We start from the raw sequence: 22,538 nt of genomic DNA on the forward strand, positions 1-22,538 counted from the left end.
ATTAATGTTGCATCTGGGAAGGCAAGAACAGTGTGTAGACAAATTATTCCCTCTGCTGCTGAATGGGGAGAGGAGGGAAGCTGGCACTAGGCACAGGTGAAGCAGAAATGATGTGGAAAGGTAGAATGTTGAGGAAAAATTCTGAACTGCTGGTACATCTTTTGAGTGGGTGGAGATAAAAAGCAGTAATCCAAGGATGTGTGGTTCTGTTTCACTGCCCCCTCCTGTCCACAGAGAGAATAGGACTATCTCGAGCTTAACAGTAGGCATGAAATGAAGATCCAGTGCTCCTATATTTACCTTTATAGGGTAAATTGACAATTAAAAGGATTGTGTACCCCTATGGTAGGTTGCTCACAGAGTGCAGCTTGCCAGGATGCAGTTGCATGGTTTTTCAGTGCCCGGTAGTTTTCAGCAAGCACATCCATCCAACAAGGTGCACACACAGAATGCATGTGGATGTTTTGGAGTGTTAACACTGCAGAAATACAGTAATACACAAGCTAATGTGTTCAAGCTGGTGCAAACTTGCATTTGATTACTGCATGTGTGAGGCTCTATACAAGCACTTGGTGAATTGGAGTTCCCTAGAGAATAGTAGCCTGGCTGATGTACAGACTAAAAGGAACTTGTTTTGCCCTAATTAATACAACTACTCAAATACCCTGGCATGCTGTAGTTCAGGGTACCAGTTCCAGATGCACCATTTTGTTCTGTTACACTTAGTGTCTCTTTTTCACTAAACTCAGTTCTCTCTGGGTTGCTTGCCCATCTCTTCTTCTTGAACTGGTTCACCCTACCCCAGAGCTGGGTGAAGTATTCCTCACTGCAGTGTGCTGACAGGTGTGCTGGTGTCCTGATTTTCTCTAGGCATGGCCTTTTCTGGGTGTGTTGCTGTGATCTGGTGCTTGTAGGTTGTGCCAGTGTCTGAGGTACTCTTGATGCAGTTCTTCCTGCATTCCTCTTGGCAGAGGGGATAATGCACAGCGCTGTCAGGTTCTTTCCTGCGTCCTTTTCATACTGTTCCTGGCCCTTTTGAGGCAAAAACCTTCATTGGCTGGTTGAGTGGGGGGCTCTTCTGGCAGCAGCAGAGAGCATGGTGTTCCTTGTCTTTCCATACTACTCTGTGTAGGGTTACCCTCTGATCTTTCCTCTGTTGCCTAAGGCCAGGCTTTTAGGGGCTTTGTTAATGCTCACTGCTTCTACCACTTTAGGTCATCCGAAAGGGCTGGCTCACCATCAACAACATTGGGATCATGAAGGGTGGCTCCAAGGAGTACTGGTTTGTCCTGACAGCAGAGAACCTCTCCTGGTACAAGGATGATGAGGTGAGTAGCTTCATTCTGTGGCTCGAGTCTCAGATACCCAATGAGGATAACCCTTCAGTTCACTGAGTGTTAGATGTGTCTTCTGAGTACAGTCTGCAGCTTGTGACACTGTCTGAAACTGTCCTTGGGCCATGTTCCCTGTGGTCTCAGCATTTCTGAATTGATGTGAACATGGCTTTTTTGACCCATAAGGAGTATCATCCATGTTCAAAGCCCTGGCACAGCAGAAAGTTGACAGACACTTGGAATTAATTTCACCTTCGTTTGTCTTGCTGTGGCAGCTGTTATCAAGGGTGTGATAGGTTAGCTCCAAGATTTGGACTTATTTCTTTATTTGTTGGGGACACCATGAGTTTCCTGAAGGAACATGGCAGAGGTTTTCATTCATCTCTCATGGTCACAAGAAAAAAAGCTCCTTTCTGAGTGTATCAGTGAAAGCTGTGTTCCTGAAGCTTATGTGTTGACTCTTGACTGAGTAATTTACTGAATCCTCAGGAGGTTAAACCTAAACCTACAAAGCAGGAATATATATATATATTTTTTTTTAATGCTTCTATATTAAACGTACCAGCTGACTGATTGTTTTTAAAATTGTTTGAATCGTGAATGCTTGGAGTACTGCTCAAAATAGTGATGTACAGAGTATCACTGATGGGAACATGGACCTACTTTGTAGAGTTCCTTGAAAATTTTGAACTTAAAAATTCTGGCATTGTGCTGTGGGGTCTTTCTGCTTCAATTGGAAATGTATATATATGTTGAATATAAGTGAACAGAATTGTCACAGCTGAAATTAACATTGTCAACAATGTGTTGCTTTGTGTGCAAGGCAAAGGTAGATAATTGTCTTTTCTGATTACTTTGTAAAGAGAAATAATAGCTGGATGGTTTTGGTGAGAACATGATTGAAACAGTTAGCTCCACTTAATGGGCTGGGGGATGAAAAATGCTTGGTCTGGTAGTCATGCATTCTGAGTTGATGAGGGGTTTCTGATTGCAATTAAACTGCTCTGCTTCTTATTGTGGCTTGTGCCCCTCAGGTGTTCTGAGGAACACAGTAGTGTGCCTTGGAGCTGCAGATGGGGCTGGCTTCTCTAGTTGGTATCAGTGGGTCTGTTTCATTCTCAGCAGGTGGAAATGATGACAAATACAGTGATGAATCAGCCCCTAAATATCACTTTCTGCATGGAGACCGCTGCTGTGCTGCTATGGATGAGCAGGCAGCAATTTCCTAATTAAAGAACCAGGCACTGAAATGTCTTTTGATAAATCTGTGTGTCTCAGCTGTAAGACCCCTTCCCTTTGTGTTCAGAGCTGCTTGAGGAGGCTTCACTTTCCACTAGGTTGTATATGCAGGTCGAGTGGTTATAAACATCAAGTAGTTTAATCAAAACCAGCTGCTCCATCTGTATTGCAGAGATGATCAGAACTCCCTGTTCTTCCCCCGAGAGTGGGAGGGAGGGCTGCAGTGGGGATGTGTAAACTGTTGATAAATTCCAGTTGCCTAAGATGGGGATTGGACCTCCTTTTTCTCCTGAGGGAGGGTAGCCTTGGGGGTCAATAGCAACTGGTGGTCTGTAGTGTTTCCCTTCTCTATAGCAAGAGGCAGAGCTGCTTAATGTAAACAGCTCCCTGCAGCCTCGGTCCCTTAAACACAGGAGGACCCAGTGCTGATGGGGTCTGAGCTGCCTCTGAGAAAGGAGCCTTTGTCTTCCACTGAGTGGGAGCAGGGGGGAAGGGGAAACATGTTTTTGTTTGCTTCCTTTTGAAGTTTAGCTCCTTGGTCACTGGCTGATGTTGAGGGAGAAGGGAAGCAATTTCCACCTTGGCTCCATAGTTGAGTGAGGCCAAAAGTTGGTGCATTTGAAGGGCAGCTTGGAGAGCCTTGAGCATATGGAGATTCCCTGCCCTCAGCCCTGCATGCAGCTGGCTCCATCCCTACGAGCTGTCTGCAGGGCATGTTCCTCTGTCAGACAGGGTTCTCTTTGTATGTCTGTCCCAGAGCTCTCCCCTGCCACCAGTTCAGGAGGACTCGTGTCCTCTACACCTCCTGAAGTGTTCTCATGTGTTTTTAAAGGCTGGAAGCCATGATTTTTCTTCATTTAAGCTCTGGGAGGAAGGGGGGGAGAGGCTTTGTCTGCCCCACCCTGCATTTCTGTGGGCTCTCTTGTCCCAGTTCCTCAGCGCTCTGGCAGCTTTCCAAGGGGAACCAGGAGGGAGCTGAATCCATCTTGTGTGGATGGGAAGTGCTGGTGGCAGAGCTGTGGGCGATGATGGGGGAAGAAGGAGCAGGGTGAGAAGGTGTGTGGTGGGGGTGAGGGTTAGGCTATAGCAGCTCTGGAGCTGGGAGGAGAAAAGAGGGGGCACAGCCTCTCCCTGCCCTGTTTTGGAAGCCAGGACCCAGCGTCTGCAGGATGAAGACATCTGGACCCCATTAGTGACATACCAGTCTTTCCGCAGTGCTGGCTTGTTTTTTTTCTCTGCCTCTGAAGAGAGGAACTGAGACTTAAAATGTCTTAAAGGGCCCAGCCTTGCATGTGAGCAGGGATATATGGCTGTTGGTGCTCTGGAGGGGCCTGAAGGAGTGTGCTGGGGAGTGGGAGGGGAAGGAAGGAGCAGGCCAGGCGGGGGTGGAAAGTTGGCTCCCCAGTCTGCCCCGCTGCCAGGAGCATGTGTGTGTGCTCCTGGGCTCTGTTTTTCTTCCTGTCTCCTTTCAGTGAGTCAAACACTGGCCCCATGGAGAGTGGCCCCACAGAAAGCTGGCCTCCCAAGACCTGGAGACCCTCCTGAGGTCCCTGCATTGCCTGAACCCTGTGGGGTTATGCTGCAGGCCAGCGGTGGGGAGGAGCTGGCTCTGGCTGCTGGCAATATAGAGTGAGATTTCCTTGCCCAAGGAGGCCACTGTGTCCTCAGGGCCAGAGCAGCAGCAGAGCACACAGGCTGCTTTAGCTGCTCAGCAACCTCCATAGTGGACACGATGCAAGAACTTGATTTGCTCAGTCCTTCTGCCTGAGTCCCTTATAAAAAGCACAGAGTCTGCTCCTCTGCTGGGAAGGAGGGTCTTGGAGCTGGGCTGGAGCTGCTGCTGGTGGGAACCTTGTAGGCAAGATGCAATGAGCAGTGTGCTCAGTGGTCCCTAGCAGTGAAGCTGGAGGGGACCCCTTTGTGCTCTCTGCTCTGCAAGGGTGACTGTTTCTGCTGGAGTGACTGTGCCAGAGTGTTTGCACAGCTGCATAGATGGATATGTCTGCTGTTCCCTTTGGGAATTTGTGTGAATGCACAGTTCAGATGAGACCTTCTGTCCTTATGCAGGTAAATTGAGTGGTAGGAATTTGGGGTTTGTCAGAACAGGTGACTACATGAGAATGATGTGGCCTTATTTGCTTGTACAGAAGTACCTGTGTGCTGCATGCAGTGCCAGTGCACTTGAGTCCTGTGTGTGTATGGAAGGGGTGGGTATGGAGCTTTGGTACTTCCAGGTATGTGGAGGGTGCTGCTTATTCCTTATGCATCATACTGATTACTGCTGCATTAGTTGTGCTTGAGCTTTTTTTCTGTCTTTCTGCTTTCTCTTGTGCTTGAAGTACAAAGGTATTCTGTCCTAGGGAAGCTGTGACCCTATTGACAGTCACTAAATTTGTTGCTTATTTTCTACCTGGCAACATCTGGTACACAAATACAAATTACTAAAAATAAATACACTGATCAATACTGAGATTGCTCCCCCACTGCTCATGCATGTACTCCCCCTGCTTGCCCCCACCTCCTCCTCTCAGCCCCCCCTGCAGTCCATGTCCTTGAGGCCCAGCTTGGCTGGTAGGAATCCTTTTGTCTTTGCTCTGATGCCCAGGAGTCATCAGAAACTTGCTGTTATGGATCTGGCTGCAACCAGGTTTTTATGTCTGGATTGTTTAAAGATGATAGTTGCAGGTTTGCTCTGAGGTTTTTCCTCTCCTGCTTCCAAACTGATCTCAGGTGTTCTCTGGAACAAGTTTCTTCTCTTCTCTGTGGAGCTTTTCCATTTATTCACTCATTTTTCACAAGTGCATATTTTTTCATGGATAATGTCTTTCATCAGTCCTCATTTATCCTTTCACTGTATGTTCTCTTTTCCAGACAAACATCAAAGCAAACACAGCTTCCAGAGCATCCACACCTCCAACTCTCAATCCTTTGTGGGTTTTTCTTAATATTAATGCCCAACGTTCTTAACAATGTGAAATTCCCTGTCTCCAGTCACCTTTCTCTTGCTCGATCCTGCCTTCCCAGGTAGCAAAGCACAGGGCAGCTGTAGCTCTGCCAGGCCCACAGGTCTATCTCTGCAGTTTATGGCAGAGCTTAGCAGGTGAAACAAAACCATCCTGAGCACAGCTACCCCCGGGACAAGTGCGTGAAGGTGGAAAAAATAAGAAGGGGATGAGAGAGATGGAGGAGGATTAGGAGGGTTGTGAGTAGGCTGGTGAGCAGGCAGGTAAAAGTGATCATCAAGCGTGACTCCAAAGGGCTGTAGCCTCCCAGCTGGAGGGGTGAGTGACCTTCGCATGCAGCTCTTATTCCCACAGCCCACCCGCTCCAAGCATCTCCCTCTGCCGTGCAGGTGTTGCCGTCCCCGTGCAGCACTGGCAGTGTGTGGTGTATCCCAGCACAGCCTAACCAATGTGCAGACTACTGTACAATCTTGTAGTCCTGAACAGGTAGTCTGAACACTGGGCAGACGGAGTGGAGCCTCTGTGGTCTGCTCTCCGGCTGTCAGCAGCTCCTTAGTCCTTCTCCCTCCCTGCTTTTCAGATGGGGTTTTGAGGGCAGAGATGGAGGTGTGGGGGTGGGGGTGTGGAAGAAAGTCCAAGTCCTGGTTGAAGAAGCATCCTCCTTGGGCAGCTGGGAAGAAGAAATGTTGCTCTCTGCCTGTTTCCAATTTGGAGTGAGTTTCCAAGCTCCTTGCTCTTCCAGTGCTGGTGTCAGGCTGGTACCTGTTTTCCACCTGGGGTGCGCTGCACCTTTATAGAAAGAGGGGGTGAAAAAACAAAATCAATTAGTGCTGCTGGAGGAGGAAATGCTGTGAAGTTTTGGCTGTCACCCAGGTGTGCAGAGCTTGTTGCTGCATTCAGCTCCTTTTCTTTCTCCCGTGGAGCTGTGTGGGAGGATTCCCAGGCCCCACACACCCTCATCCCCTTCTCTCCTGTAGATCAGCCCTTTGCCTGGGGTCCGGAGCAAAGCTCAACCAGGACCACTCTTTGCTTCTGAGTCTTCAAAAAGGGTTCTTTGACCCATCTTGGCCAGTTGCCTTTGCAGCTCACCTCCAGCTACTGAAGGAGCAGTCCTCATTCCCTCTTTTTCTCCCCCCACTCTGGCATTGCTGAGCCTCCCTCCCTCCCTCTTCTGGTTTTTGCTCCCTCCTTTCTTGCTTCCCTTCTGTCCTTCTGCCTCAATTGACGTGGCAGTGGAAAGCTAACTAGACTCGAGGGAGGAGCTTGCTGGCTGCTGGGAAGGCCGGAGGTTGGCAGGAAGCGAGCGGTGACGGATGGGGTTGTGCAGGGGGAAAGGAAGGTTCCCTGCCCCGCATGGAAACTTGAGGAATGCTGTCGCTTTCTGTGGCGCTCGACTCCCATCTAACGATTCCAGATGTTAGCCCCAGCCCGTGCTGTTTGCTCCATCTCTCCCTGGTGCTGCAGGGATAAAGAGGGTTTTATGTGCTCCGCATCTCTCCTTTCCAGCATCGCCTTCTCTTGTGTGCATGCTGGTTAAGATCTGTGGTGAAAAATAGGAATTCCCAGAACTCCCGCTTTGCTTCTAACTGGGGAAAGGTAACCAGCCCTCTCCTTTTCCTGGAGGTGTGCAACACTTTGCTGTGTTTTGTCAAAGCAAGTCGCATACTTGTTGGCATGGTTCATCCCTGAAATGTGTGCTTGTCCTTCGCAAAGGCATTGCTGTCACCTTGGGTCACAACAGTGGAGTTCTGAGCACTGTAGCTTCTCTTGAGCTCCTGAGTTTCTGCCTGTGCTTTCCCATACACCCTCTCGTGGCTTCCTAGGGTTGCACTTAGCTGCGTGTTTAAATCTGCACAGTATTTCAGCTAATGTAAAAATCTTCTGTGCAGCTGAGTTGATTATCATTGTTGTGCTAACTAAGCCAACAGTAATGGCTGTGATTAATCACATGAGTCCAGGCCTAGCATCTAGAGCTTTTGAACTAAATCAGCTTAAAATCTTAGGAAGTGTTGTTTAAGTTAAAGCAATGCAGCTTTCTGAAGCACACAAGCCACTACAGCTGCTTTGCATCTGTGGGCAGGGAGGGTTTGTTCTGAGGGTAAAACTTAAGTGACAGAGGTGGGCTGTGTTTTGTAAAGATGTTCTTGAGCTTCACGTATGTTGTGGTATGGCTGGAGCTTCCTGGAAGGTTCACAGCTCAGAAATTCAGTTCTTCTAATGTTCATTCTCTTTGCAAAGACAAGAAGTGGCAACTGGTTGGTAGCATCTTCTTTGGGCTGATGGTTCAACGTAACAGGCTCAGCTAACTTGCTGTCAAATACTCCAGGCTCTTTTTTAGAGATGTCTTCCTAATAGTCTCATATTGTGCATATGTTAATGCGCTGTGTTTCTTGTGAATTATGATGTTAATGGTTTTTTAAATTTGAGTTTTACTGCAAGATTTTTCAAAATACTGTGCATCTGTTTAATGCAAATGATTTGACTGAAACTCCAGTCATTTCTGGGGCGGGTTTGTTTACCCATAGAGCTTTTAATGTCTTACAAGAAGGAAAGGAGATTAAGAGGTTTAAGCAAGATAAATGTCTCCTAATTTTGCATGGCCACCAATTAAAACAATGGTAATGCTCTTTGTCCTGTAGCCTCAGACTTGTCTATATGCAAAAGGAGGTGTTTGTCAAAACAGCTACAGGGAAACCTTTAATTAGTTTATTTGTGCTCCAAATGCAAACTGAGCCCTAATAATGCTGCCAACTACTTTCTTGTACTTCTAGTGCCAATTTCCAACCTTAGGGGAGCCCACACATGCATCTGTCAGCTTCATTTTGCCTGCATCCAAGAGTAGAAAAATGTAACTTGCTGTTTGTGGCAGTCCAGTTGAATGGAGGAAATGCTTTGAGTAGGGCTGGCTTGTTGCCTGCTGAGTTTCATGAACTTCATGTAGGTTATTACCTACAGAGTAGCAACAGATAATTCAGATTATCAGCAATTAAACCATTGCTGTCTCTGGCCAAAACTAATCTTTAAAATTTAGCCACAATGAGGAGGAGTGTAGCTACACTATGGATGTTGCAACATCAGTCTGCAACTGCAGCATCCCTTTTTTCCTCCAGCTATTGTGCTTCACACCCCACAACTGGAATGGCTAAATGAACCCTGATCTCCTTCCTGGCCATGTGTATTTTTTCTTTTCTTCAGTAGATGCAAAGTACAGAGCCATATGGCTGTATCTGTACTGCACTGGGGGCGGGGGAGTATTCCTCTGGCACTTCTTGTGCCTGTGCAAGTAGCTGGCAGTCCTTTTTCTGCAGTTCTGCATGCAAGTGGTGTGACAGCCCTTGGGACCAGCAGCCATGATTAGGGGTACCTAGTCCCATGCCTACAGCATCCCCTACCTAACACTGGGCATCCATATTCTGTTTTGTACACCCAGGGTAAGTGCTTCTGCCCCTTCACTACCTCTCCTTGGCCTCATGGCTCTGCATATTAACTCACAGCCAATGTGCACATTTTATATAACATATACTCTGTTTTGCCTGGTTTTTTGTTGGTTTTTTTTCTTCTCACAGATGAGGGGAGATATGAGCAGCACAAGCCTCCTGGGATCAGACTGAGGGCTTTGAATATGGTATTTCACAAACTACTTTCCCATTTCAATGTGTGCTGGCTCTATTTTCTCCCTTCCCCCTCTCTAAGTCTGGAAAGCCAGAGAGAGAAGCCCTTTCCCCCTCTTGGCCAGGATGCTGTTCAGCCATAGCACACACTGCCAGATTGCTAACATATGGGCAGAGGGCTCAGCCAAAGTTTGGAGAGGCTCAGCCCTTGGCAGCTCGTTCCACGCTTTCCTGTCTCTACATTCAGGAAATGAAGTCAGAGTGTTGATATAAAACAGGCTGAGTTGAAAACTGAGAAGCTGGAAAGATTGAAGTGGAGGACGGGGAGGGGGTGGTGTGGGGAGATGGAGAGCAGCAAGGGCTCACTGCAGTCTGTGGTGCCCTGCAGCGTGGGTGTGTTGGGGGTCCCTGAGTCAGTGTCCTCCGTTTGATCTTGCTACCTCAGAGGCAGGGGACTGGTATTTTATGCTGGCAGACAAATACACACATCTCTCCTCCAGTGTAGGGAAGGATCATCATGCAGAGATAGTGCTATCTTGGTCGTGCAGCAGCATTTATGCAAGAGCTTGGAAAGAGGGTAGAAGTCAAAACTCTGCCAAAAAGCATGGATTTCCATATCTGGGACATGGGATTCCCTTACCTTTTGACTTTTTTCCTGAAGAATTACTCCATTGCTAAATTGCTGTGGAATTAAATGGGTCTAATGCAGAATGATTTTTCTCAGGAAGCTTTAACATCAGTTGTTTTGGTTTGGTTTTTTGGTTTTTTGTGTTTTTTCTTTTTTTTTTGCTAGCCTAGGGACTTTGTGGGGTGGAACCACGGAGGTCTGGTTAAGTGAAAGTGCAGTGAGGATGGGCTGTCTTGCCTAGGGACTTGGCAGTTGCTGTACTTCACTTCTAGGTCACTAGATCAACCTAACCCAGTGTAGTAATAACCCAGAGTAATAGAAAGCTGGAAGATGTTTGTGGCTTTCAGAACCCCAAGTGGTCTGCATGGCTCTAATACCACTACATGGCTGACAGATGTCACATCACAGAACTGCTTGTCCACCTCTAGTCTAGACTGATGGACAGTATTAAAAAATCCAGGGAAATTTACTTGGAAGAGCTCTGCTTTCATAGCCTGGCATTTTTGAGAGACAATTGAAAATTTGAGAGCTCTTGTTTTCTAGGTGCTGGCTTCTGGGATATTCTTGTTGCATAAATTTCATACTGGGCTGTTAGAGTTTGATCTTTGGGATATGTCTGAACTGTGTAGTGCCTGGGATCCTTAGCAAAGCAGAGTCAATTTAACTGAAACTTGAGAGGATGCAAGGCTGGACTTGGTGTCCTCTGGGTGTTTGACCTCAGCAGCTTTGTCATCCTTATCTGCTGCTCTTCCCTACCCCTCTTTTTCTAGCTGGCTCTTGAGGATCTGCTTGCTGACAGCCTTTTGTTTTCCACTCCTGTTTCCCCTGAGAGCAATCATGTGGTGTTGTTTCCAGCCAAGGAAGGTCTGCAGACACCCAAGATGCTCACAAAGGGACAGTGATACATGCGTGCTTGCACACAGAACTGTGCTGGGTTTATTTCAGTCTTGGATAGCTGCATTCTGCCTTCTGGAGTGTGCTGGCTCCCTCTCTTGTTGTCTTGAGGGATAGTACCCAGCTGGAGCTGGATGTTCCCAACAGGGACCTTGAACCAACCTTACTTCTGTTAATTTGCTGTCGATTCAGAATCGAGACTAAGCAGGGAGACTTTCTGACTGTAATTCTAAACAATAAAATCAAGGTTTTCTTATGTTAGAAACGTGGTATCTAGGGTGAAAAATATTGATGTTGGCTTTCAGATGCCTTGTTCTGTCCTTAGCTGAAGCTCTCATAAGAACCAGACTGGAAGGTTGTGGGTGCTGGGTTTCAGATGCTGGTTTTTAACATTCACCAAGCAGTAAACAGTCCATGTTGCTTGGGCTCCTAATAATTTAGAGCATGAAATTTTCATTAGTGAGCATAGTTACAGGATTTTTTTTTAACAAAAGAACCTTTTGGGCACCCTGCTTGCAGTACCCTGTATTATTGTATCCAGACCTGCTCTTTGATCTTCTGATGCATATTTATTATTGATTAATTAATACTTTTAAAGGGTTCACAGTAGCCAATGGAGCGTAGGAGAAGGATAGGATAAAGTGAGAAAGTCAGTTTTTCTGAAGTGGTGAATTTAAGCTGATATAATCCATACCATCTGTGTCAAACCAGCTCCTCTGTCACATGCCTGAGCCTGGAGGGAGGTGTGTAGTGATTAAAGGTAAAGCATTGCCTTGGCAACAGTGGGGCTTTGGGGGCTGCTTCTCCCCTCTCTGACCAGCAGCAGTGGCTGCTGGTCCATTAATGGTGTCCTGACACCTCCATTAATGGTGTCCTGAGAAGAGAGGTGTGAGGAGCCTTTCCCAGGCAGACCTCCTCTGGGGGTCAAGTAGCTGGTAAGGGAGTTGGTGCTGATCAGCTCCTTGCTGGGAGGAAGACCTTGATGTTGATCACAGCCTGGGGAATTGGGGCAGTGCTCCTGGAGGAGCTCATGGGGCAGGGTTATTGGGCCACATCACAGAAGCAGTCACAGAGAACAAGCTCTTTTTTCTTGAGGTCCCTTTTCTCACAGAGTTAAGGGACCAGAGGACCTGGGTTGAGAATGCCTCCCTGGTGATGCTGGGCTGTGTTTCTGGCAGAGTAGAGCCTACAGTGGAGCAGTGAGTGACTTGTGGCTGATCCCTTTTTCAGGAGAAGGAGAAGAAGTACATGTTATCAGTGGATAACCTGAAACTGCGAGATGTTGAGAAGGGGTTCATGTCCAGCAAGCACATCTTTGCTCTCTTCAACACTGAACAGAGGTATGCTCACATCTCAACACACCCCAAGCCATTGAAGGTGGGGCAGGATTGATGTGATGTTAGATCAGAGGGAGGAGAGGTGAGTGTGGTGGGATAGCTGGTCAGGGAAGATGTGTATATCCTTTGGGGACAGTAATTTTTGGAGGAGATGGAGGACTTCTTTCTTTTAAAAGAAGAAGTTTGACTGCATTCCTTCTGGACTTCCAGTTGTGTACCATTTCCTTCCTTCACAAGCACATGTCCTGCAGGGTGACCTTAGCCTTGAGCTTTTTGGTGTGGTTACATGAGTTTGTCTGTGGCTGGAGTATATATTTATAATCAGTGTTTTTAGTGAGTGACTAGGGAATATCATTAGAGATAAGGGACCCATGTTGGCTGGAGAAGTCCAACAGCCAAGAGCAAGCAGAATTCAAAGGGGAATCTCTTTCATGCCCTGTTGAAACACATAACTGATCTTGGAGCAATCAAACTTGCTCATAATCCCTTCTGCAAAGTCACCATGGGGACAACTAGGAAGGGCCTAAGTGTCTTTTAAAACGATTTATTGGCATAATCTGTCATACATGGGCAGATATCTGGTTGGCAATATATAAGAATGAAATGTTTTGTCTTCCTCTCAGGAATGTTTACAAAGACTACAGGCAGCTGGAGCTGGCCTGTGAGACCCAGGAGGAGGTGGACAGCTGGAAAGCTTCCTTCCTTCGTGCTGGAGTTTACCCAGAGCGTGTTGGGGTAAGTTACAGCCATGATAATGGGATGAAAAGGGACAGAGCATGTATCTTAAGAAGGGTAGCTGCATCCTCTTATGTTAAAAATAAGTTCATTAAAGTGTTTTCTTTTTCCTGAGCTGAGGATATTTCGGAACAAAAAAATTAGGTTTTTGATATGTTCTGCTGCTTCCTTTAGGGAAGCTTGGGATAAAGTAACTGACAGCTTCAAAGAAGAGATAAGTAGGCAAAGACTGCCTTAAACCCTGATGGGGATGTCCTTTGAATTTTCCTTTTGTTTGATTAGATACCTTAATAGGCTATGTTAGCAAGACCTCTTATCTCTTCCCTTAGCCTTGTCCCACAACTTGCTTGTTGGCATTACACTCTGTTTTTAAAGTATGTTCCAGGGAATTGTGGTATATGTTCCTCTTCAAAGCCTTCCTGTTCCTCTGTGAGAGGAAGCTGCTATAAATAGTTTTCCCATTAAAGAAGTGATAATTGCTTGTCCATTTTTATTTGTTGCTTCTAATAGACTCCTGCCTTTCCTGGTACATTTGAAGATGGTGGGGTTTGCCTTAAAGCATTTTCTGACAAACTGATGTGATATTAAAGAGGATTAGGGACTGGATCTTAACAGTGGCATGACTTCAAATTGGCTTTTAACAAGACTGAGCCTCTCAGACACAGACTGACAAAGGACATGTGCCACCTGTTGGTGTGCAAATGGAGTGGTTTGACACAGGCACACTGATTGCTAGGCTGACTGTCTCAAAACTCTGTGTAATGAGCTGGTAAGTAAAGTGCCCTTTGTTGCTAACAAACTCATTTCCTCTGCAGAGCCTCCAATTCTGATTTTCAGTTTAGCTAAACAGTTCAGTTGTTGTTCTTCCAGGGTAACCTAAGTATTGATGTATTTTTAGTGGGATTGGTCTTTTGCTTGTTCAGTTCTGTGATGGGATCTTCTCAAGATTTTGAGACCAACTAAAAGTCATCTTCTATTTTTTTTTTTTTTTTTTATTGTCCCTTTTTGTTTTAATTTTTTCCACATATGCTCAAACTGGCCTGCCAGGACAAGGACAAAGTAAGTCTGATCCTCTCTGCCTGTTTTGCCACCTGGGGCTCTCACCAAATAGTTCTCTTTTGTTTTTCCTTTTGTCACCATTTCCTGAGAGGCATTTGCATCTTTTCCCTCTTTGTACCTTCTGTTGGATTGCTGCTGTTTGTTTCTGTTCTTGGTTTGAGTTTGCCTTTTTTCTTTTTATTTCTCCCTTTTTGTATCACTTCTGAATCTTGGTGCAAACTTATTTTTGGGTTTTTTTGACCCTTTTTTTTTTTTTTTTCTTTTTTAAAGTTGTCCTGTCTGATGTCCATTTCCTTTACTTTGTTTCTCATTGAGGCCTTGTGTTCCTTCGTTATGTGAGATCTTTCCAGGAGAAGCTCAAATGAACAAATTAATTTGCCTTTTTTCACATATTTGAAAATACATATTTTCATGTAACAAAAGATAAGCAATTTCCTACACAAATGCTGCAAATCCTTCAGACTGGATTAGTTTAAAGGAAAGATTTTTCTCTTTCAAATTAAGTTGCTTTTTAAAATAAGCATTGAGAAAGACAGCAGATCTTCATGCTTTGCTTTGAAATTGACACCAAGTGGATGAGCCTTAGCCATTTCTTGCTGTCAAGCAGCACAGTCCAGGATTTACCTTACAGAAAGCTTAACATTCTGTTTCAGACAGATGGGAAGAGATTCATCTGCCTGGCATGAAAAAAAATAATTGACTTACAATGCAGGATTTGCAGTTAAAGTGATCAGGAAGGTTTTCCAGGTTACTCCATCTCCTTGTCTGTGTGAGGTCAGCAGGTATTTCACCTCTCTGTATCCGTTTTCACATTTGTATAATGAGGATAAAGATCCAGTGTGTCAGAGAGCCTGTAAGGTTTTAATTTATGGTGAGTTATTCTCAGGTCTGAACTGAATATGGACATGGAAAACCCAGCTGAGAGGAAGAACCTTTCAGGAAGCTATTAACATTGAAAAGGAAAAAAATAGAAGTAAAAGTGCAGCTTTTAGTATTCACTAGAGCCACAGCCTGTGAATGCTGGTCAAGAGTCCCCTTTGCCCTTCTCCTTTGTGTAGTAACTTCCTACTAAGAGAGCAGCTTTATTGTTAAAGCTCCTCAGATCTGAGATGGAGAAGTCTGCACAAACTGAGCTATATGTGGATAGCCACAGCACAAAAATGTAAATTTAAATAAGTTATTTATTGCATGTGCTTGCTGTGTGTTCCCTTCTTTACTCCTCCTGGTGCTCTGATGAAAAGCTGATTTTGTGTTGCATTTGAAGAACCAATCTGTTTCTCCTTTTCTCTGCAGGCCAGCGAAGCAGAGGAGAATGGAGCAGACAATTTCATGCACTCCATGGACCCTCAGCTGGAGAGACAAGTGGAGACGATCCGGAACCTGGTGGATTCCTACATGGCAATTGTCAACAAAACCATCAGAGACCTCATGCCGAAGACAATCATGCACCTCATGATAAACAATGTACTTATCCCACTGTGGTCAGTGGAGGTGGGGAGGAGTAGAGAAGGGAGGGACAAAAAGAATGAAGGAAAACTGAGGGCAATGTGAAGAAGAGGCTGGGGACAGAGCAGAGCATTTTGGGGAAGGCTGTGGGAACTGATCCCATTTGCTGCTTGTTTACAGACCAAGGACTTTATCCATTCGGAGCTGCTGGCAAACTTGTACTCCTGTGGTGACCAGAACACTCTGATGGAGGAATCTGCAGAGCAGGCCCAGCGCCGTGACGAAATGCTGCGCATGTACCATGCCCTGAAAGAGGCCCTGAACATCATCGGGGACATCAACACCAGCACCATCAGCACCCCTATGCCCCCACCGGTGGACGACTCCTGGCTGCAGGTGCAGAGCGTACCATCAGGACGCAGGTACCAGAGGCTCAGGGGGAGAGCCCCACAGACCTGCCTGATGCCTCTCTGGTGGCAAGCTGGGGCCTCCCACTGAGGCAGGGAGAGTCCCTCCTCTTCCCCTCTTCTCCCTCTGGATGAAGAGCTCTGGGTAGGTGTGTTGGGAGGCTCCGAGACCTCCGAAGCTGTGGAGGGCTCTGGAGGCTTCTAAGGCCTTAGGTTAGATGGAGCCTGAGGTAGCTCTGGAGGTGACCCGAAGCCTGGTGTGGCTCTGGAAAGCCAAAGGGTGGTGTGTAAGAGTGACACGAAATTAAAGTAGGAACGCTGAAGGCAGCGTAAGGGGACCTGGTGGTGACAGAGGGATCCCAAGGCTGTTGTTGCAGTTGAATTTCTTGGTTTGCCAGGTCTCCTACATCCAGCCCCACGCCACAGAGGAGAGCTCCAGCTGTTCCACCCGCCAGACCTGGGTCTCGAGGCCCAGCTCCTGGACCACCTCCTGCTGGTGGGTCCACCCTGGGTGGTGCCCCCCCTGTGCCCTCCAGGCCGGGTGCCTCTCCTGATCCCTTTGGGCCCCCACCTCAGGTTCCTTCTCGGCCCAATCGTGCTCCTCCTGGTGTTCCCAGGTAAGTAAGAAACACTGTTCCACACAGGTGGGATATATCCAATTTTGGGGCAGTAGCCTTGAAGGTACTTGGCCTGCCTGGGCAATAAGAAGGAGTATGGAGTGCATGGTGTGGGTACAATCTTTGGGTATCTGAAATGGGTCCAGAGGCAGGAGCATCATTTTCCACTGAGATTCCATTGCACAGATAAGGCAAGGCCAAGGCAGCTCTCAGGAACAGGGAGGCAGCCTCTTCCCTACACAAACTTCCATGGGGGAAGAGGACCCTGTTATTAAAGCAATCATATCAAAGCCTCTGCTCACAAGTAGGAGGTGATCACCAGAAAAAACACAGGACTGGAATCAGTTCCCCTCTGCACAGGGCCCCCAAAGTCTGCACTTTCCCCTTTTCTTCTGGCTCAGTTTTTCAAGGTGAGTTGGAGAGACCTTCATCTAAGCTGTTCAGATGCTTTTTGGCTAATGAGAATATTGCATTATCACTGTCAGGAAAATGCATTTTTTTTTTTAGGCATTTTTGCTGCTTCTGGTAACCAGTTTTGAATATTTTCCAGTCTGCAGGGTTCAAATCACACAACTTTGCTTTCCCATTAGGGAATTTAATTCCATTCCTGTCCACTTACTTCAAACACAGTGAAATAAAGTAATAAGTGTTTATCCTCTGTGCAACTAAGCACATGTTCCTGAATAGGACTTGAGAAGCAGTCTGGAACCAGGAATGCTTTTATGTTGGGTACTTGGTCTCCCTATGAGGAAGAGAAGGTAATTGCAGAGTAAAGAATGAACATAACCAAGCTCCTCAATCAAATGCCCTTGTGGAAAATACCTCCTCTCCATTGAGTGCTGGTGGCACATGTCTGAAGCATTGCTGTTTTCTATGGAATCACCCAGTGTGATGATGGTGATGGTGTATGGCAGAGGCAGTTCAGTCTTTCTCCTGTGACAGTGCCCCAGCTCATACTTTGTGCTGCCTGTTTGGAGGGGAAGTGTTTTCTGCCAGGCTGTATCCAGCTCAGAGATGGATGAGTCCAAAATTATTATAGACCCTTTTGATTCTGTGTGCAAATGGTTTTACTTTCTTGGTGCCTCTGCCCCAGTCCTCCTGATGTACCTTGATGCAGCTCCCACAGTACCTTGTCCCACACATTTCTCAGTGTTGCCCCAAGGACTGCAGTCCTGCTGGTGGCACCTATGGATGTCTGCATGCTTCTACAGTGTATTTTGGCTCTTGCTTCTTGTGACCCTGCTTTTCCATACTGTTACTTTGTGGTTTTGTTTGTAGTATACTTATGCTTTTTTGTCTCTCCATCTTTATTCTTTTACTGTTTCATTTCTTCATTCATGAAAAATATTCTATATTATTCTATATACCTGATCATCATGATAGAATTCCCCAGATGAGCTGAAACTGGCCTTTTTTTTTTTTCTTTTCTTTTTAAGAAATCTGTCATAGCCTATCTTTATGGCTCTTCTGCCTATTGCATGAGGTAGAAGGGTTTAAAGGAAAGTAGGGATCAGCACTAGAGCAGAGTAAAGAAGTGTTTCATGTTTAGCAATCCCTTGCATTAGAATGGAGAGATGGTAGGTTGGATTGCATGCTACTGACTGCCCTGATCTGGAGTTGAGAATGTAATTCCAGAAGCTGTGAAGTGATGCTCATTCTCTGATCCCCCTCTCTGATTCTTCCAGTTGTTCATAGACTCCTCTGGATCCTGATACCAGCTTGTCATTTGAGTTCACTGATGAATGGAGAATTTCCAATGACAAGGGACTCTTTCTCTTCCTCTCCTGTATATAGAATAAGAATGTTCCCTGCTAGCACTTGGACTCGGGTCCTTCTGCCATGGGTGAACGAATGCCATCTCCATTGTTGCTTTTTTTAATACCCATCTTTTCCCTGGCTAACCAAGCTACACTATTGTGTGTTTGTGAGAGGAGCAAAACTCTTGGATGTGGCATGAGTGGACTTTGCTGTAGGAGCTGGTGTTACACAGGGAACTGGAAGTGTGTGGTGGTGGTTGGATGTACTCTGTGTGTGTGTGTGCACTGATTCCTGTGTGGAAGTTTGGTGTTTGGTTAGTTTGTGCCTTCAGCTTCTGTGAGCATCTGGTTTTGTGGAATATGAACTTAAAGAAAAGTGTTGCTTCACTTTGGTTTTTTTTATTATAAACATGATTGTATAGACACATGTTTTCACATAGGAACACCACAGTCCATTTTCTTGCACAGGAAGGTTTTCCTGCATGTAATTAAGTACACTTAAAGCAAGACTTGCCATCCAGCTTCTGTACTTCACATTTATTCAGTCTACTAGGGGAGCCCATACCTCTGAGAGCTGAAAGTTACATAATACAAGGTTCTACCAGTGTGCAATGAAGGACTGTTCAGACTATGTGCCTATTGGAGCTATGCAGGAAGATTTGCTCTGGGAAAGAAAACCATGAAGATATTTCTCCAGGTATTTAGAATCTTCAGTTGAAAATAGCTTGATAAATTCTAGGTGACAGAACTTAGGCAAGCTTAAAGGAGAAATAGAGGTTTAAGTGAGGATGATTTAACCATCTGAAAAATCTGTTGAAGGCATTAATGGGTTCTCTGTTCTTTGCTGCATCTAAGGAAAAAGATGCAAGTGATCAGCACCACTGTAAGCATAACTTCACACAGCTTTAACTTCAATTATTCAGGAGGTCAGAGTTGCTGATACTGTGATTTAAGACCTTCAAGATATGAATCTTAACCTGCTTCTTCCCTGTTTGGGTAGTGCTCAGGACTGCATGTTATCTCCCTCTTTCCTGAGCTTTTTGTTTCAACTTTCCTGAGCATGTGGCCAGAAGGTAGGAATTCTCACTGAGGAAGGAGTCAAGCCCCCCCATTCCCAGCTGGTGGGTGCTGAGACCTCTGTGTGCTGCTGGTTCAGCAGGTGTGGACATCAGCCTGGATGGGTGAGTGGGCAGTGGCCACTTGGAGTGTGGACAGGTGACAGGTTTTGATGCAGCCCTGTGCAGGACAGGGGTCTGGATGTGTGCAGAGCTGAGGCTGTGTGTGTGTTTGTGTGTGTGTGTGTGTTTGTGTGTGTGTGAGCTCCCAGCAGCGCACACTCGTGCCCTGTTCTGGAGGGTGATGTGCAGATGTGTGTCTGTGCAAGTGCACGTATCTCTGTTCCACCTTCCTGACAGTCTGTGTGGCCTCTGCCTTGAACTGTCTGAATTGCCATGTTGATTTCATGTTGTCTTTCAGAATCACTATCAGTGACCCCTGAGGACTGGCAGCCACGGTACGTTTCGCACTCTCCCTGCAATGCATGAGTCACTGTGTCCCCATCCTCCATCACTTTGCTCTGCAGCTCACCTCTGCTGCCTAGTTCTTGTATTAGTAACAGAGTCCCTTGTCCAATGAACCACCTCTGCCAGGATCTCCTAAAAGGAGGAGTCTTGAACAGAAAAACTGATCAGAGACAGAGCGGCTGCAGGAGCTGGGAAAGCCTCAGTACCTGATTCAAGGTTACAAGAGGATCCTTTCCTATCAAATAGAGGAGGTGGGATGGGGGAATGAGCTCTGGCAACAAGGTCTAAAGTGTGTGTTTTTTCATTTGGCTTATATCCATGCTGACTGGGAGATCAGCTGAATGAACTCCATTTTGATTTGGTTTGTCTCTGTTAGGATCAAGATAGAGACTGGGGAGCTGTTGGTTCAGACTCCTCTTATATTCTAACATCAGGCTGAGGAGGTGCTCCCATCCTTACTGTGTCCCTGGTGCTTGTGGAAGGCAGGAGTTTGGATCATTAATATCAGGACTTCCATGTCTGAGTGCAGGGTAACTCTGACATGAATGTTCCCTGTTATCCTTGTGTCCTGACATCACAGTTAGAAGTGAACTCCCCTTGCTTGTTGTCCAGTTGACCCTTTACCTTCTAGATTACTCTCCTGCTTCCATTCAGACTGCTTTCTCTCACTGTCCCTGTGAGAGGAAGGGTTTAGTGATCCCTGAGCTCCTGCCTGTTTCCTTTTCCTGTCTCTCCCTGCATTTTGCAGCATTGTACTTGTGGTGTAGCAGGATAGTGGGACAGGCTCATGTGTACTGCACTGGCCCAACAACTCTTCCTTGCCCTGTTAATGCCCAGAGCAGGGATGTGAAGAGGGAGATGTAGCAAATTCTGAGCCTTTTTCCTGGGAGCCTCCAGTCCTTATTGACAAAGGGGGCAGAACAGGGCAGGTGTGGGGTTTTGGGCCCATTCTCCCTTTCTCTGTGGATGTTGTTTCTTGAAGGAAAGGTCTGACAGGAGTGGAGAAGCAGCTTTTAGACATTTCTTTGCTGCTGATTGTGGCAGAGATAGAGCTGGGGTGGGGAGTGCAAGCAGAAGGCCTTAATATAGGAATGGTGGAAGTCCAAGACCCTGTTCCATGGCAGGGGGGTTCACAGCCCCCATCTTGCAGCAGATGGTGTCTGTTACTGCTGCATGTAACTGCAGATAGAGCTGAGAGGTGCCACATCTCATGAAACCAGTGCAGTGATCACTCAGTGATTGACGTCATCTTTGAGGACGTCACCCATCAGCCCTGGCTGGTGACACCCTGCAGAGGTGTTGGAGCAATCAGCAGTTTCCTCCAATACTCTGCCTACTGCAGACATCCCTGACAGCCCTAGAAACGTGCATCTTGGTGAACAACCTCAGGAAAAAAAAAAGAGGCTTGCTGTTGTCTGTACCTTGTTCTGGGACTCGCTGTTCTATGGGGCGTTCTGTTCTTAATCTGGCACAAAGAGCACCAAGGAAATAAAAATTAAAACCCAAAACAATCCCAAAACACCCACTACCCAAACTCCAAAAAATCCCACCCAAAACCTTTTGCAGCCCAAGGGAATAAATGTAATGTTGTACCATCTCTGTTAAGTCCCTATCAGCAGAACTCTGTTAGCCTGTTGGTTCCTAGGTATGATTAGCTCTGTTCTGTCTGGGTAGGGTTTGAAAGACTGAAGACTAATGTCAAGGGACGTGACAGTCACTGTGACCACTCCTCTGGCTCCTGCCAGGGTTTAGGTCTATCTTCCTGTGTACTGGAGACTGCCACAGGCTTTCCCATGAGCAAAAGTTTGTTCCTTGTTGTCCTTGACAGAGGAAAGTGACTTTTCAGTGACATAGAAGGGCTTGGCTAGCAATGTAGTGAGACAGCCTGAAGCAGCATTGCAGTGGTAGATGGTTCCTGTCTAAGAAACTTCTCTGTCCCCTTTTGTTCTTGGAAATAGTTTTCTGCTTTTTTTAACCATACCTGGCAGATTCTACAAGTGGCACCAGAAAACCCGAGCTTAGTTTTTTTTCACTTTAAAAAGTGACAGCCTCTACCCCTAAAATGTTCCTGAGTGCTGAGAGAAGGGTCTGTAAAAATCATAGTACATTACAAAAGCTGCCCATCTAACCTGAAAATGACTTCTGCTCCTTTCTGTTTATTCTGGTACTCAAGTGGCCTCTCTTGGCAGAACACATTACAGTCCAGCAATTTCAAGCATCCCTTTCATGTAAATCCACAGAGACACTTAGAACAACCTGTCCAAACTCCTGAAATACAAAAGGTCCTTCAAGCTTCTCAAAAAAAAGCCTTCTCACACATGTGGCAGTGGAGCAGCATCTCACTAAAGGTTTTGTAAGGGTTTGTTTTAAATTCTGTTACTGTTCCAGTGACAGAGCCATCAAGTGTGGCTGTGGTTTCACCATATGCACCCTTTAGGGGTAATGCACAGATCTCACATGCCATGAAACTCAGGTCCATGGATTCGCTAGCTAGAACATTGCAAGTTTTGCTTCTGGGACTTAGTATTGTTTCTGCCTCCTTCCAAGGTGGCTGTAATTTTCAGGTTAGCTCAATCCCAATCATTATTTGCTGTACAGGAGCAATCAACAGCTTGATTGGTGTCCTGACTGTGGAGTCTTGCAGTCCTCATTGACATTTTGAGTCAAGCAAATAACATTTGGAAATGTTTTAGTGTCTGAAGGTTTTTTTATTGTTTCATTTCCCAAGGCAAGGAACCAAGTGGATGTTAATTGTTTTGAGATCTGGGGCTTAATAGATACAGAGCAAAAAATACCTCAGAAGAGGTATCTCTAATAAACAGGACTGTAGAGTTGCTCTGGTTCACATGCTTAGATGTGGGAACGTGTCCCTGTTTATGGGAGTATAGCTCCTCTGATATTAACATGATTATAGAGTTCCAGTCAGTACAAAACAAAGACTCTACTGGTGCAATATTTTCCTCTGCCCACCTTTTCTTTTTGCCCTCC

General features: G+C 46.1%; 1 protein-coding gene across 19 annotated transcripts in view; it reads left to right on the forward strand.

Moving 5' to 3' along the window:
• The window catches only part of DNM1 (dynamin 1), a 64,529-nt gene that overhangs the window by 38,704 nt on the left and 3,287 nt on the right, over positions 1-22,538 (forward strand). For 8 of the 19 annotated variants that reach the window (XM_071766284.1, XM_071766286.1, XM_071766287.1 and 5 more), the window contains 7 exons: positions 1,215-1,328; positions 11,900-12,009; positions 12,630-12,741; positions 13,789-13,800; positions 15,094-15,264; positions 15,427-15,668; positions 16,052-16,270. In XM_071766284.1, the coding sequence (XP_071622385.1) occupies positions 1,215-1,328; positions 11,900-12,009; positions 12,630-12,741; positions 13,789-13,800; positions 15,094-15,264; positions 15,427-15,668; positions 16,052-16,270 (980 nt within the window). Of the gene's footprint in view, positions 1-1,214; positions 1,329-11,899; positions 12,010-12,629; positions 12,742-13,788; positions 13,801-15,093; positions 15,265-15,426; positions 15,669-16,051; positions 16,271-19,503; positions 19,541-22,538 lie in introns of all 19 variants that reach the window. The other 11 variants (XM_071766298.1, XM_071766297.1, XM_071766296.1 and 8 more) reach the window with 4 other exon arrangements.

This window comes from Heliangelus exortis, chromosome 22 (genome assembly GCF_036169615.1).
Source record: "Heliangelus exortis chromosome 22, bHelExo1.hap1, whole genome shotgun sequence".
In the NCBI taxonomy this organism is placed as follows: Eukaryota; Metazoa; Chordata; class Aves; order Apodiformes; family Trochilidae; genus Heliangelus; species Heliangelus exortis.